The sequence below is a fragment of the Falco biarmicus genome, chromosome 6, assembly GCF_023638135.1.
Source record: "Falco biarmicus isolate bFalBia1 chromosome 6, bFalBia1.pri, whole genome shotgun sequence".
In the NCBI taxonomy this organism is placed as follows: domain Eukaryota; kingdom Metazoa; phylum Chordata; class Aves; order Falconiformes; family Falconidae; genus Falco; species Falco biarmicus.
In genome coordinates this window covers 53,303,179-53,320,364 of record NC_079293.1, presented here as the reverse complement: position 1 = coordinate 53,320,364, position 17,186 = coordinate 53,303,179, and the positions used below count along the sequence as shown (strand labels likewise).

Here is a 17,186-nt window from a genome sequence, read left to right as displayed (position 1 = left end):
AGTACATTTTCCTGATCTTTTTTCCATTAAGGAAGGCAACCAAAGCTTGCATGTGTTCAAACTCACCACAATGCTCTCTTCAGAGTGAAACTTCTTTTTCTTTGATTTCTTTGCGTCTGTTAGGCCAGCATGACGTCTGAAGATTTCCTCAAAGCGGACTTTGGTTTTTGCCTTTGCCTCACTTTCAACTGCAAATAGTGTATGATTCACTAGCTCAGTAATCACCATTGCTAAAGAAGTGCCTGTTCATGCTCTAAAATTGCAAAGGACAAGAACTATTTCATCAGGGTAAATTTACCAAGAAATTTGCTTAGCACTCAGTTAAGAATTTCCACTGACAAAGTAAACTACACAACGATAACTCAGCAGCATTGTACAAACACGCCAGGCTATTTTGCTGCTGAAGTCGCCATCATCCACTGTTTCCTAAAGAAAGCATGTTTCAAAGAGCACACTATACAGGATCAGCATAAAACTGGGACTAGCCAAAGCAGAGGACAAATTATTGCCCTTACTGTTAATGAACAGTAGCACACTGATGTGACGCACTGTCTTCAGGAGAAGGAGCAGCTCTGAGTTCCTGCCTAGTCTGGAACCCAAAGGAGCAACACTCCCAGAAAGATCTGTAAGAGGCAGGAGCATGCATGGATCCAAAATCAGCTGGAGCTGAGAGTCTCTGCCTTTTTGTGAATCATGATACTGCTATCAGCAGCATTTTAACCCTTGAAGCATTAGGTATCCTAGCCCCCCATGAGGTAATGCTAAATTTGTAGCTAAAGAATTAAAAACGCAATCTGGCACACCACTGAAAAAGGCTGTTGAATCCTCATCTATGGCATCTTTTCCATCGTCATTACAATTTTTACAAAAGCCCCCAGATTTAAAATAAAATAAAAAGACCCAACACTTCATAAATCAGGTATAAACATGGACTTAAAACAGACCCAATGCAGCATTAAAAATGTATAGACAGAAGTAACTCCTATCATTTGCATGTAGTTCTGACTATGAAATATGTATTGGAAATCAAACACGAAGTATTCTTACCTGCTGGCATTTTCAGCCCTCAGTTAGAAGTAGCTCAATACACCAGCTGCTTCTTCCTCAGAATCCACCATTCTATTTAAAGTAATTAACAACTTTAATTAACATAACGGGTACATAGACTTGACGCTAACAATTAAATGCATGCTAATTAATATCAAGGATGAGTACAGCTCTTTTAGGGAAATATTTATTTCTAGACTCTTTGTCTGAAGTATTAGAAGTTCTCTGCCATCAAATCTCAGCTCAGGATTCTTAGCGTCTATCTGGTATTTGTTATTTGAGAGTAAATAAAACCCAGCACTACAGCAGTTTAATTAGCTATAGATTTCTGGGCAATAGCCAAATACTTCAGTACTGTAGTCCTCCGGTCTTCTAAAAAACCCTACAGTTTATTTAAACATGAAGCCATTTATACTGAAGCCTTTCTAATCAGGTTCCTATCCTGACAGCATCATCAAGGAAGTCAAATTGTAGCTGCTGATAGCTTTCAATGCAAAGATTAATACCTGCCAGCAAATCTAACTTTATCTCTAAATATTTATGTTTACATAAAGCGTTTGTATTTTATATAAAGCAGACAAGCAATTACATGAAACTCATTTCTCAAAAAAAAAAAAAAAAAAAAAGTTAGGCCCTTCCGGCTGTGGAGAAAAGCCGGCAAATGCAACCTAAACAAAGCTTGAAGGCAAATAAAAATATTACACAACTTTATCTTCTCATCAAGAAAATTCAGAATGTCTTACAAAAAACTTTAATACAAAAAGCTGTTTTGTAAACAGTGGAACTAATGAAACCCAGCCTTCTATGAATGTGTTATGCTCCCCTTAGCCTTCAATGCAATGAGCTATGGTACCCATCTCCCCAGCAGCCCATCGGGCAATAGCTCCAAGGTCTCCCTAGGTGACACCTCCTGTTAAGACACCATTAACTCTCACATTCACGGGGCATCCTGACTACATCTATCCTAAAAAATTAAGACATAGCATTAAATACTGCCAGGCTATATGGTTGTATTATCCTTGGCACCATTTTGGTCCAAGCCATCCAACACTCACCCAAGCAATTCCTGGGTACAGTTTAGGAGTTAGTATGGATTATAATTAATAGGCAGTTTTCATGTGGCCACTCTGATCTGGGGCTAAGAAAGTTTAGTAACATTAAAGTGGGCCAAACATACCACTTGGCCTTGACACTAAAAATCACTCCTGGGCACACACATCTTAGCAGTACAGGAAAGAGCCAGGGCTGTGCTTATATTCCCAATCATCTGCGCTACTATACCCTCAGATCTCCCTCATCTTTCTTTCACAGTATTACTTGCTGCTTGTCTGTCCCCTACAGGCTACATCCTTTCAGGTCTTTTCACATTTGTTACAGTAGTTTGGCCTGCTGACTAGCCAAACCAAACCAAGAAAAAACCAAAAGGCAAAGCATCAGGGTTGGTTTGGGATTATAGAAGTGTTTAGTCAATTGCCAGGTGTGGTTTGTTTGTTTATTTCATGTGTTAAGCCAACCATTTACATTAAGTATCTGACAATTTCAGGATGTTTGAAATGAGCAAGGATGACCAGAAGGGACGGCACAGGAACAAAAAAATGTTTTGTTTTGTAATATGCTTCATCATGTCACTGACAAGGTAGCAGTATTTTCACTAAAATATGTTTTGACTCATAAAGCAAAGCTTTACTGTCAGAACTAAAGCAGTAACAGTTAAAAATAATACTTCTTACAAGAAATTTAAACAGAAAATATTAATGAAAAATAAATCTGCTTTTGCAATTTAGAGTTGTACCAAAAGGCTGTTTTAAAAGTGCTACAGTTAAGTGCTGCTTTTCAAGTAGCTGATTCACAGCTGGCTAGAAAATACTTATAATTTGAAAGAGTAGAAAACTATAGTTATAAAATGCAGCAGATTCTATCACTTTAATAATTCACTGAGGCTTGCAGGAACATGGAAAAGTCTGTTATGATTAGTTGACTGATTTCAACCACCCTTCAGAAAAACTAATTACAAACAACAAATGAAAGGCTGAAGTGCTCTTGAATTTCAAACAAAAAAATATGAGACAATACAGAACACAAAAGCAACATCAGTAAAAGTGCATACCTGTTCCAAGTATGGAAACAATTTTATGGTCAAAGGTTAAATAAATCACACAACAAAACAAACTATAACTAAATTAGTTTTGCAGATACTTTTGCTATAATGGAACAAACACCTTTCCAAAGCAAAAGCTTGGTTCACGTCATGTCTACCAGCACTCTGTAAAATGCATAATTTGCCAAATTTACAAGTGCATACTTTTCTGTTTACCTCTATTTATGCAGCAAAAGTCTGTCCTCTTGTAGCAATAAAATTAAGATATAAAACACTCTGATGATGGTGCTGTTATTCTATATACATTTCCAATTTTGAATTACATGACCTTTGACATGATACATTAAAGCAACTATTAGACTTGTGTAAATATAGATCATTAATCAACAAGAATAAGAACAAGGCTGTTTACTCAGTGTAATCTCACCTTAAAATAGAAGAGATTTAATTGTATATTAGAATTCACCAACCACAGTGCCCCAGTCTGAATAAACTCAGTTATCACTAAGATTAATCTTGGAAGATTCATTTTTGCCCGATCAGACTTGATCTCTTCCATGTTAACTAAAGCAATCCAGGAATGACAAAAATACTGGGAACAGTGGCATATTTCAGCCATCAGGAATAACCATGAAAACAAAATCATGAAGCCCAGACTTCCAAGAATTACTATGTACCTTCCGGAAAATAATCTAATTTGCTCTTATCTAATATCGCAACTATATTTATAAATGTGATTCTAAATTAAATTCTTGCTCTTTTCACAATATTTTACAGTAGTTAGTTGCTATATTCTGTGTCCATAAAACAGGAACTCTCTGTGCAAAACATACCACAAAGCCCACTAGTCACAAAAAACACTCCTATTGATCACAACACCAACACCAGTGCCACCGAAAAAAAATTGTTTTTAAAAAAATCAAACCGATACTATAATGAAGCAGAACATCCAGAATCTGTACTACAGAATGTGAAGTGACAAATTTCCCACCTAACTAGGATCATTTAGGAAAACAAGTTGACAAAATATAATTGCACACTTCAGGATTTTCATAAACTAAATTCCTCATTTTGATTTTATCACAGTGAATATAAATCTTCAGTGGCTCCAAACAAGTATAACGTCAGGCCTTATTCCCATCTCTCAGATGAGATCCATCATCATAGTGGAAAATCTTGGGTTTTACTAGGTTTGTAATTCAGCTATCTGCAGGTATCATGACTTTGAGATCTCAAAAAGCTTTCACTCAGAATTATACAGCACAATAACACTGAGTCAAACCCGTTCCTCTTCACTAATGATAAATGTGACATCAAAACCCAATCTGGTTTTATTCATGAAAATTCAGTATTTAAGCCCAGAAAACTGACAGACAGCATTATCGTTACTGTGCAAATACCTATATACTTGCTTATCAAACACACACTGCCATAAGTGCAGTGGCTTTCTACCAGTTTAGATGGGCCCGTAAAAACCTGGCGTTCGCATTAATTTAAAAGGATGTTAAAAAAGCACTGCCCGTCTGAGTTTCCTAATTGTAAGGTATCAGAAAGAGTAACTACTGGGTTTTTTTCCCCAAAGATTTTGTACCCTTCGTTGGTCAGAAGGTCAAGAAAGTCTCTTGTCTGCCCTCATGACAAAGTTATGGACTTTATTTCTGTATAAGGAAATACAGCCGACTTTCAGTGTTTACGACTTTTTAAGTATCTGCCTTATCTTAGATCATACTGGGTTCTCATCAAGAGACCACCCCAACTATTTTAATTTCCAAAGCGGCATTTTGCTTTGCATAGAGGAATGATGATGAGCAGCAAAGATACAAAGCAACGTTCCCAGCACACGCTGCAACTGGACTAACCGATGAGATTAATTGCATTTAATGTGCAGATGCACGTTCCGCACGCAAGGGAGGCATCGCTGCTCTGGGGCTTGACACGTCAGGCACGGAGAAGGGCTGTACCTTCCCGTGCCGCGGGCACGAACTGACCGTGCAGCCTCGCCGGAGGAAACTACAACACAGCTTGTACCGAGCGGGGGGGGGGGGGGCGGCAGGAACTCAGCAAGGGATCGCGGCTTCACGCGGCGCTGCTCTGTGCCACGGCGGGACGCCGAGACCAGGAGACGGCAGGCGCCTCCCCGGGCCGGCCGCCCTACCCCCCGGGTTACTCTGAGCAGCCCCGCGAGGTGCGGGGCCCGATCCCGCTGCTCCCCGGCGCGTCCCCGCGCTCCCGGCGCCCCGACAGAGCCGCCCCCCCCCCCCCCGCCCCGCGCGCCACAGGCCGGTCCCCGGGCGCTGCCCCGCGCCAACGGCCGCGCCACCGCGCGCTCTGCGTAACGGCCACCGAGCCCCCGGCTGCGCCCCCCGCCCCGGGCGGCGGAAGGAGCCGCCGGCGGGAAAGGGGCGGGTGGGCACGGGGGAAGGGGGGCCGGGGGAGGGAGCAGCGGCGCGGAGGCGTGCCCCAGCCTGCCCGCCCCCGGGGCCGCGCGGCGGGACGAGCGGCGGCAGCGCCCGGCGGGACCCCGGCCGTACGCGGCCTCCCTGCCCGAGGCGCGGGCGCAGCCTGACGCGGCCCCGCACCCTCCCGCCTGCCGCGCCTCCGCAGAGCGAGGGCATCACTCACGTCGGCCCCGTCCGGCCTCCGTGGCAGCGACGCGGCCAGCCGGCTGCCGCCGCCCCGCCTCCCCCCGCCAGTGGTCTCGCCCCGCGCGCCCCCCCCCGCCGCGCCGGTGGTTTTGCCGAAAACAATCGCGGCTGCCAAGGAAACAGCGCACGTGGCGCATGCGCGTGGGGGACGGCGTGAGGCGGGGCGGGAACGAATAGCCCGCGAGCCCGCTGCAGGCTGGGGGCCCGGGCAGCGCACCCGCGCGTTTTCCCCGCCGGACGGCCGCCGTGGCAGTGATGCGCCGTCGGGGAGAGCGCCTGCGCGCGGGGGCAGCCCGGCGGGGGTGAGGAAGGCGGGCAGGCGCGGCGGCGGCCCGCCGTCCTTGTGCGCGTGCGCGGCCCGGCCTTTCCTCACGCCGGCGTCCCGCCCTTAGTGGGGCCGGGTGGTGGTTCTGTTCGCCTTTGGCCGCGGCGGCGCCGTGCTATGGCAAGAGGGACGCTGGCTGCGAGTGTCTCCGGCCGCTGCCCGGGTGCTCCCTGCCGCGGGCCTGGCGGGCTGGCTGCGCCGCTGCCCGGGGGAGGCGCCCTCCCCTGGCGGGGGCCCGTGAGGGGCGGCCGGAGGCGCGGCTCGGAGGCGCGGGTGCTTGCCGCCGCCGGGCCCGCGACAACGTGCAGCCCGGCGGTGTCTGGCGGAGCTGGGGTGGGCAGGAGCCAAGAAGCAGCTCCTCGCAGTAACCATCGCCGCAGAGCGGGTTTGCTGGCGCTGAAAGGGGCAAGTTGTGGTCGCCTTGTCCCGCTGCCCCGACGTGACTGCGTGGAGGAAACGGGAGGGGCCTGCTGATATACGAGCTGCACGCGTTGCAGATGTCATTGTTAGGCTTTGGGCAACGTGTGCTACAAAACAAAAAGCTCTCAGTCCTTAGCAGTACTTCTTCCTGTGTTCCAGGTCTGTTTGTAGTGTTGCTTTGCACTCATGGATGATGAGCTGATCAGAAAAAACTTACCGAAAACATGAAACTGGAATTTAGTAAAAAAAGAGGGATTGAAAAGCTTTAGAAACAGGGGAGCCCTTCAGGAGTACTTTTATCATCCATCTAAAAAGATGTCAAAAGTACAAATAGCTTTCTCATGTTCAGATTAACAGCATTGCTTGCAGAAGAGTCAAGTCTCTGGGTAATGGCCTCGGTTGGAGCCAGGGAGGTGTCTAATCAAATGTTTGGGATGGACATCGGCTTTTTGTAAATGGCAGCAAAAATTGATGTCCCGAAGCTATGCAGATACTGCAGAAACTTAATTTCCCATCTTATTTAGCTGCTAATTTAAGCAGTGGTGTTTTTTTCTCTAGGAATAGTAACTCATCGTTACTGCCATGGAAAAACTATTTGTTTATTTCTTCTGTGTAAAAATGAGTAAATAAAAGTTGTAGATGTCCAAGTTCCTTCAAACACTAAAAGGCTTGAGAAATTAATGCAGGTTTTGGATGAACATGGCTGTACCTTTTCAAAAGCGATGATGGGCAAAATTAGCCTTCAGTTGACTCCAATATATTTGTACAGCCTAGAGGTGAGCTAATGCTTGTGATACTGTGGTTGTGACCCTGTGCCCAAGCATGGTGTCTTTCAAATTCTCTGAAAGTTACACAGATGCCAGAAGAATACATACTCTGAATCCTTGTTTCCTTGTTGCTCAAGCGTTATTAGTGACATATCCTATTATCTCTGGTACCTCCCTGTCCTTTGCTTTCTCAAATGCTTACACGCACTCAACAGATGGGTAGGGGGTTTTCTTTTTTCGTAAGGCAGGTGTTCTGGATAAAAAGGCCTTGGCATAACATGATTAAACAAAAAAAGATGTCTCCTGAGCATTTCTTTTGCTGCTTTAAATCCTTTAGTATATCTCTGTCCTTGGTAGAACCCCAAAATCAATTAAATATTAGCCTTGAACAACCTGATCTCACTTTTAATTAGGCCTTGCATTGAACTGGTGATTGGACCAGCTAAACTGAAATCCAGTTGTCGCTTCCTAAGTTGTATGATTATGATATTATTTGTTATATATGACGGGTTTAGTGCTAGCTTTTACAGTAGTCAAGACACGTAAAATGGTCTTGGGGCTAGTCATAAGGTAGACAGTCAAAGGCCACCTTTATTTTAGTGGTGCGGTCCCAGCAAGTTGCAGCAAAGGACTGAAGCTTCATCCGAATTTTCAGTATAGGTAGGACAACTATAATGGATTCTGATATAATCATTAACAGGGACACCATTCCTGATTATAGCCCACTCTATGCCTGTAGCCTGGCAGCGTTCAGAAAAAAACCCAACAAAAACCCCCAAACAAACCATAGTAGGTGTGTGGGAGGGTTATACACCATAACTCTCATTCAAATTCTAGTCCCAGTTTTCAATGTAGAGAATATGACAAAATGGTTCTCCAAGGGAATACTGATTTTTGATTATTGTGATGTCATCTCTGTTTGACTAGGCTTATTATTATCTCCACGAGTTGTGTAGGATGCAGTAGAAGAGCTGCTTCTTCAGTACCTTTCTTTATAAATGTCAATGGCAATCCTAACAATTCCAGTACAGTCAAGAAACAAATAGGTCCATGTGTAGCTTGTCAGCTGTGATCTGACAAACTGTACTGAAAACTAGAAATTTTCTTGAGAACGCATTATAGGACAGTGACTGGTGAAGACAGACTCCCAAAAGCTTTCCACGTGCCACCTTGCACAGTAACATGAGAGCTCCCTTGCACAGTTCTGCATTTACCTGGTATAGCGCTGCATAAGCACTGTCCTCAGTAAACACAAGCCTACATGTTGTGCACATACGCAGATATTCCAGCACAGTCTGCAGTGCCACCAGAGATGTCTCTGGAGGGGATGTTTTTTTATGGCTCAGTGTGTTTAACCCTCCAGAAAATTGTCATAGTAGGGAGAAAAGAAAAAAAAAAAAAAAGAATTACACTGTTGGACCCTCCCATGGCCACACTACTAGGGAGAGGGCTGTAGTGACAGGGTTTGAGGGTGTGTAGTAGTATATCTTCCATATATCTTCCATACAATAGAATCACTATTCACAGATGAGGGAAGAGCCTAGAATTAGATTTGGGCTTTTGGAGAGTAAGGGCTGAAGAGGTAGTCCTGTATCCTCTGAGGCTAGTGCAGGTAATGTAATAACTGAAACAAGGAGAATTTGAGGCAGGATTTTTGGAAGCAGAGTCACTCATGGAAGCAGAGTCACTCATTTTTGTTCATGTTGTGGGTAGAGTACAGTTGAGATGGAAGGGACTGTAAAGCTAATGGTATTGCTAGACCCTGTATGCCAATAATTTAGGAAGAAGGCTTTCTGGTGCAGACTCGTAGCTAAATGAGAGGTGGAGTTCCCTTCACTGGGGTGAGGCTTTCAGATTATGATTAGATTTCTTCTAATAGTTGAAACAGCAGGCACCATAAGAATATATTTCTGGATGTGGCAAACCAACAGGCTTGTGGAAAGTGAGGCGGGCTGAACTGAAAAGTGATTAATCTTTTATGCTAAATTCTGAAGAGTGCTGTCAGTCTTGAAATTATGCTTCCAGTGAGGATTAGGATTGGGGTTAAATGAGAATCTCAAAAGACTAAAATGTGCATTCGTGCCCACCATATAAAATCTCAGGATAGGTAGGGTTGTAATTCTTGGAAAGGTAAAGGCTGAGGCTATTGTCAGAAAGCTTTTCTGACAGCAAGACTGAAGAAAGATCTTTCTTTTCAAATCTGTTAAAAGGTAAGATCATGTAAATCCTCCAGGGCTTGGATGAAAGCAGCCTGTCAGAGTGAGTGGCATATGGCAGCTGGGAGGCTCAGTTATGTCAGCAGCAGTAATGGGCTATAAGGCCTTCTAAATAAACTGGCACTAGACATCAAGTTTTCCTATTACTAGTACAAACTTGTGTCAAGTTTCCAGGATTACTTGTTTTATGAGACCTTCTGTGACCATTACACCTATGGAAGATCTGAAGGATTTTTGCAAGCTGAGTTCTGTAAGCAAGTAATGATCAGGTCCATTTTCAATGCTGGAGGAGAATTCCATCTCTCCTCTTCAGCTGACTTGTTTAGTTGGATTTTTGGGGGGAATAGGCAGAAGGAAACACTGCATCTCTTAGTCATAGAGACTAGATTCTGTGATAAAACCAAGAATATAAGTGTATATTAAATTTGGTACCTGCAGCCTGGGATAGGTAAAACTCGCTATTCTGGAGTTAAGAACATTTCAGATACAAAGCTACTGTAAGCCAAGATTTTACATGCTGATGTGAAGATTCACACCACACACACACCCCCCCTTCCTTTGAGGCCCTATGTCTTGCAGTTCTTCTTATGTACTTTGCCTAGTGCATACCATGATATTAAGCCGTTCTTAAGGTTACTAATCACACTTTCATTACAGCTAAAAACGTTGCAATATGTATTCCAACATCAGTGTCACAAATATCTTTTGTTTCATTTCCTGGCAGTGAAATATGTTTTTTAAAGATTTAGGCCTTGCTCATTATTACAATGGCAATGGAAGTCAGGAGCAGCATCTAAGAAATCCAGCCTGGGAAGTTTGACAGCCCCAAAAATAGCAGAATGAGTTTTGTCTGTACTGATGGCCAGTGGAACAGACTAAAGAAAAGAAAGCAGATTCCAAATGAAAAACATCCTGCCCAAAAGCATAGACAAGTGTTCAAATCCTGTTCTGCTGGAAGCAGAAAACAAAGACTTTTGAAAACCATAGAACAACTATTATGGATGCATGGAGTTTTTCAATAGATTGAAAAGCATGCGCTCACCCATTTTTCAGTTCCAAGGGCTTGTATATAGAAGGCTTCCCGTTACTTACCTTGTATTTGCTATGTGTGGGAAGTAGAAAGGGACATGCAGAATGACGACATATTGTAGCGTACAGGTAGAAAGTTTGTAGATAGCAGATGTATTCTGCAAATCTCGCAGGAATTCCAGGATGATGAAAAATGGATCAAGCTTCTTGTCAGAGCCTAACTTTGAACAAACGGGTAAATGTATCACATGCGGGGAACAACCTCTAGGTGTCACTTGAGTGTACAAAATAGAAACAGGATTTGGGGCTGGGCAACTGAACTGTAAAGACGTGATGCTATTTTGGCAGAAGTTAATTATGTAGCTGTTCAGGGGTTACTTTCTCTTCACAGTCAAATGTAATTCAGTTTCTGTTATTGGGTGTTCTCAGCAAATTATCTGACTGACATAAGCTGAAGCTTGGGTAATTGATGGGTCAACTCATAGGAGAATTTTCATAATAGTGATAAGAGAAAGAACTGTCACAAAAATTAACTTAAAGTCAGTCACCAGCTTCTTTAATAAACTTTGAGCCCTATTGTGCAAGGTGTTCTGCATCCTGAGATTATTGTATCTTGCATACCAAATTTGTGGTACTTTGAAAGTAAGTCTTAATGTCTAACTATTTTGTAAAGCTGGTATTCCCTAAATATGCAGATATTGGCACTATCAATGTCTGTACGTGCTTCCTTGGCATTTCTGTGCATTTCTGTGGCCTTCTCTCTGAGAACTTCAAGAATTTGAGCTGAAAAGATATCCATGTTAGTTCAATCTTTGACTTGCCTCCTATTCCTAAAGAGAGTGCTGTTAGTTCAGGGGGATACATAAGCATATAATGTGCTCAGTCCTTTCCCGGAAGAGAGCTTTTGCATGTGTTTAAGAACGTTCTTTATCCTCATTGACTTTGTTGAGCCATAGTTACCATCTTAAAGTGTTTTTCTGAGTAGGTGCAAGAAACAATTATTGCCATGTGGGGTTTTTTTTGTTTGTTTTATAACCTTATTTTGGGTGACAGTTCTCTCAGGCCCAAAATTCTATAATGCAGAAGACTTATTTCACAGTTCACTACAGTTTTTACTTGTAGGCCAAGAGTAAAAAATTCTTGTATTCAGCAAAATATATGAAGAAACCTACGGTTTTTTTCTATTTGAAGATGTTTCCAGTTTAGGATTTTGAAATGTTTTAGGGAACTTAAGCCATAGTTGTCATAATGCAGAGAGACTTGGAGCAAGGCTGGAACTACGAAGCAGCAGATCCTAGGATCTGGTATTAATAGGAAATGTAAGATTCCTAAATTTCTAATTTTATTTTTCATTTTAAATGGGCTGGTTAAATAGGAGGGTCACAGCAACACTCCCTCGTATCTCAGATTGTGTAGATTTTGTTCAACATACTAGATAATCTATTTATAATAATGTGTTATATTTTTACAACACGAGGAAAAGAATAAGATAAACTCATTCTGTTTAACTGCCAGAAAACAAGGTTTCAGAAGTCATGGATTCAAAATGTTCTTCCAGACAATAAGGCCATGAGCCCTCTGAAGCGAAATTTTGATTGAGATTTCAGTAGAGTTAGTGTTCCTTGAGCAATATCTCCTGAGGTATCGCTAAGTCTGTTTTCGTGTCTTCAGAACAAGAATGCTAAGTCTTGTCTTTCTGAAAGTGTGTTATCATCTGGAAAATTGTATGTTTACAGAAAGCTGCAGGTACCTTGCCACACGATGGCAGTGTAATAGCACATGTAATTAAGTCTGATTTTTCTGAAGTGTTCTGGAAACTGGCTATTGGAGCTAGAATTTGCCTGCAACTAAGTGCAGCATTATTACTTCTTAACTTTTCAAAATTCCGTTGTACCCCTTGTATGGTTAGTGCATCTTTGCATACATTTTAATTACATTGTTTTCCTTTTGTGCTGTTTATTAACTATACTATAAGCTTCAATAAAAAATGATGTATCTCCTGAATTTCCTTATTGTGTCCTACGATATGTCTTTTATTTGTGGACTACTTGCCACAATAGTTTTGTTAAAAAGCCATTTATTCTTTAAAATGTACTTGTGATGTGTTTCAGCTGGTATCCTTTCTCTCTTTTAAAGGGTTTTATGTATTTTTAGCAGGTCAGTTTGGAGACTTGAGTTCATAGTCCTGTGGCAGGTTCTCATAACTCTTATTTACAAAACCTTCAAGCCTATCTTTTTAATCATTATTGTTTATCTCACTGAGATATTTTGTCCTTTAGTATTTTATTAAGGTTCATCTCTTTCCATGCTTCCAGTGATTTCTTGAGTAAGAATCACTATTTCTGTCAGCAAAAGAGTTGCTGTTTTTTAACTTGGGAAATACTTTAATAGTTCATTGCAAATGTGCTGTTGTGTGTCCCTGTTATCTGTTTCTAATCAATCTGTTGTGGGGTCTTACTAGAGCTTTACTGAAGATATCTGAGAGGTAAATGAAATAATACGAATCTCTTTGTCTTCATGGCAATTTTGCAAGCCATATTTATCAAAAACATTACTGTTTTCAGCAGTTTATATTTTTATATCAAAGCCATTGATTTTTTTCATCCTTTTGTGATTAACAAAGGATAATAAAACTTTGGACTGATACCAAAGTACAAGAGTCTGCCTTTCTAGGTGGACTCTGGGTGATCCAGTTGAATGTGTTGTGCTTGGCCAATGCATATGAAGGATTTAGTTTTTGTAGAGAGCAGCTTGGCTTGACTGTTTCTAAATAGCAGTCAAAAGTGAGACACCTTGTAGTGACTTTCAAAATGTATTCAAGAAAGATGGGATATGTTTTTTTTCTGGGTTTCATTTTGTTGTGACACAATCTGGGAACAAATAACATGAGAAGTCTCATCTTAGTTTTGAACTGAAATTCTGCATTCCACATTAACATGCACTTAATTTCTGCAGTGATTGGCACTGTGTTACTTGGTAATTCTGCCTTTATCAAGAGTGATGTGCTGGTACTGTGGTATAATTAGTTTTTGATATCTGTCCAGCAAAAATAAAAACTTCAGCTTTAACTTTTCTGTCTTAAATGCACTATTTCGTCAAAATTACATGAGGTTTATAAAGATGTTTCAGAAGTCAGTGTAGGTTGACATTTCAGATCCATTTCTGTGTAAAGTGAACTCAGAATGAAACTTAGTGAAGAAAATGACTAATTAAGCATCCAAATGGTTTGATGATTGAGAGCAAAAAGAACAAACACATTATATTTTATAAAATGTTCCTCAAGAATTGTGCAAAGCAAGAACACAAATGACTTTTAAAGGTGCTTATAATTAAAAAAGAAAAATCCTGCAACTGAGATATTCAACATAGACAAGATCTAAGTCTGTTCTCCCATTTCTGCCTGTTGTGTTGAGCAAGAAGCCAGGAACCGACTGAAGATACTTTCCTACCTGTTCAATTTTCAGTGTTGGCTCACTTTACAACTTTCTCTCCCCATCTCTAGATATCTTTAAGAATCCCCTCTTGGCAGGTGTTTTCATATATCTTTACCCTGTCACAATGCATAATTGGTATCTATTTTAGCCATTGTTTCTACGCACATTTTATCAAGTCTACATTTTCTAACTCCTACTTACATGTCTGTCTTGATTCTGTTACCTGCTCAGTACACACATTACTTCATTTAGAAAGAAATTATTGGCAAAAAGTTTTTCTTTTCCCAGTTTCTGATTCTTTTGTTTCTGAGACCAGAAATCTAGGAATTGTCCTTGATCCTCCCTCTTTTCCTTCTGCACTCCGGTTTTCTCTCAGGCTTTCTCTGTCTACTCTGGGAATGCACTCAGAATTTTTACTTAATGTGGTATTGCCTCCTTTTTCTGTGCTTGCACCATTTTTTTTCCTTGCTTGATACAGCTTCTTCTTATGGTCTTTCAGTATCCTCTTTCTGTTAAACTAGGTAATCTAAAGGCAGCTACTCTTTCTTGTTGCTACAAGAGAACAGAGATAAGTCTTTTGCTTCAGGACTTAGAACTTAATACCCATGTGTTTTGCCACTGGTTTCCTGTCACTGCAAAAAAGTCTTGTAAAACAAGAACATAGCAACCTGACCACATCAGGGCAAAGATACCACATTCAGGTACGTAAAGCAGTCAAAAACCCTACTTTGCATAGTCCAAATATACTGGGAAAATAACAGTATCAATGTTAATTGATTTGCTCCTGAAATACTTACTAGATACTATTGTTACTTTCATCTCTTTGGTATTTTGATGGGCAAGGTTTCTTGCTAGGTGTTTTTATGCTTTTACAAACTGTTCCTTGTCTGTAGTCTGTATTATTAGCCATCTTTCCTAAGATCATAGCTAGTCAGGTTCTACCTATCAGATACAGTAATTTTCCATCATTCTCCATTTCAACGTTATACTGCTTGGTTCAGTTATTCTACTTGTACATGTCTCTGGGCCTGGAGAACCTTAGGGGATTAAAAGGTTATTTTTGTGTAACCACAACTCTCGGAAGCTTTCTTACACTGCTTATTGAATCACCTTGTCTTGTCTAAATGGTTTTGGTTTTCCATTTCCACACTGCAGCCCACTTCTCTGCATTACTGGATAAAGCCAGAGAACAGTTACTAATGAATGGATATGAAATCACTTTAATTTCTCACTATCATTTTTTGTGTATTATACATAACTATGCAATTTTGATGTTTCATAGCTCTCAACTTTTGTTTGCATTGCCCAAACTTAAACTTTTTAATGACCTGATAGAGCCTGCCTATCTCATCCTAGCTCATTGAATTAATTCTTTTAGTAGTTGCAGCAGCTGGCTCTAATGAAATGAGCTGTGAAGAGAATTTGATATACTTGCCCTAGAATCATAGAACACAGAACTGTGAAGTGGTCTGAGGTTTATTTGCTCCTTTTTAAGGCAAGGGGCCTTATTATACTTGTATCATTGCAGACGGTTCTTAAAAAATCTTCCAGAGCTGGAGTTTCCACAGCCTCTTCACACACTGCGTCATGCTGTGTTGTTACCCTTGCACTTAAAAAGTTCACAAAACCATAGAGCAACCCATGTTGGAAAAGACCTCAAAAGATCATCTGGGCCGATTTCTCATGTGAAAGGGAGCATATCTAGATGGGCTTATATAGCACCCTGTCCAGTCATGTCTTGACAACCTCCAGTTGTGGGAACTCTACCATGTCCCTGGGGAGGTTGTTCCAGTGATTGATTTTCACAATTTCTTTCTTATACCAAGATGAAACCTCTCTCAGTGCAACCTGTACCCATTGCCCCTTCCCTTCTCCTTGTGAGGACAGAGCCTCTTGTCCTCCTTGTAGCCACCCTTTAAGTACTGGAATATTGTGTTGAGATCCCACCTAAGCCTTCTTTTCTCTAGGGAGGAAAGACCTACCTCCTTCAGTCTTCCCTCATGGGGCAGGATTTCCTGCCCTGTAATCGTCTTCATGGCCCTTCTTTGGACCCTCTCCAGGCTGTCAGCATCTTCCTTGAGTTGTGGGGACCAGAACTGTACACAGTACTGCAGGTGTGGCTTGGCAAGCGCTGAGTAGGATGGGACAATCACGTCTCTGTTTCTCCTAACAATGCCCCTTTTGCTGCCATTTGGACTTACTACTCCTGTTCTCTGCAGGGAGAGTAAATTATTGTCTTCCTTTTTGTATCAGTCAAGAGAAGCATTCTTCAGAATTTGAACAGTTAACAATTTCCCCCCCTTAGTCTTTTCTCCAGCCTGAAAAATCTTAGTGCTTTCAGTCTGTCCTCATAGATGGTGTTTTAGAGACCTTCAGCCATGTCTGTTGCTCTTTGTTATGCTCTGGATTTGGTCCAAATATCTTTTAAAGTGTGCCTGAATTAAATGAGGTGTTGCAGGTAAGGCCTTAGTGTTGAAAAAGGTAAAATAATGGCTTTGCCAGTCTTCTGGAGGATAGTAATGTATGCTTTTTCCCTAACGACATTGATATTGTTGACTCACATACAGCTTGTCAACCTTGTAGTTTCAGATCCTTTTCAGCAGAGATGCCAGCTAAACATTCCTCAACCTGTAAGCATACTTGTTGCTGTGCATCTAAGTCTTGCACATGTCCTTACTGCATTGCAGTCTCCTTTTTCAGATTTATTTCGTGTTTATCAGGATCATGTTGAATTACAGCCCTCCTGTCCAAAACACTTGCAGTTCCTCACAGACTGGTGTAACTGCCAGTTTAAAAAGCTTCCTTTTCATTGTAAACCCCAGTTCAATAAATAATGCATGAAGTAGTATCAGGGCCAGCGCAGACTCCTGCAAATGTCACGTTGATACAGCCTTCCTTATTGATAGTGAATTAATGATAGCTACTTCTAAATAGGTTTTCCACCGGTTTTATACCATCGATGTGCTTATTTTCCTTGGAGTAGGTAACATTTGCATAAGCAAGCTAGAGATATATAAGACAGTTTCAAAAACTCTACAAAAGATGGATATATGACATCTGTTGTCTCTTCCTTACATACAAAGCTTGTTACCCTAAGTCTTACTCTCTCACAGGAAGAAACTGACTAACAATTTATTTTCAACACAACTATGATGAATGTTACTTCAGTTGTGCATTATTCATTCCCTGATTTTTTATATTCTTT

General features: G+C 41.5%; 1 protein-coding gene across 2 annotated transcripts in view; it reads right to left on the bottom strand.

The window, feature by feature from the left end:
• The window catches only part of AHI1 (Abelson helper integration site 1), a 96,757-nt gene extending 90,730 nt beyond the window's left edge, over positions 1–6,027 (bottom strand). The window contains exons 1-3 of one of the 2 annotated variants that reach the window (XM_056343848.1): positions 5,768–6,027; positions 1,048–1,119; positions 67–188 (exon numbers count right to left, since the gene is read on the bottom strand). In XM_056343848.1, coding sequence (XP_056199823.1) covers positions 67–188; positions 1,048–1,057 — 132 coding nt within the window. In that variant the 5' untranslated portion in view covers positions 1,058–1,119; positions 5,768–6,027. Of the gene's footprint in view, positions 1–66; positions 189–1,047; positions 1,120–5,004; positions 5,743–5,767 lie in introns of those variants that run through there. The other variant, XM_056343849.1, reaches the window with a different exon arrangement.
• Between the last annotated feature and the right edge of the window lie 11,159 nt (positions 6,028–17,186).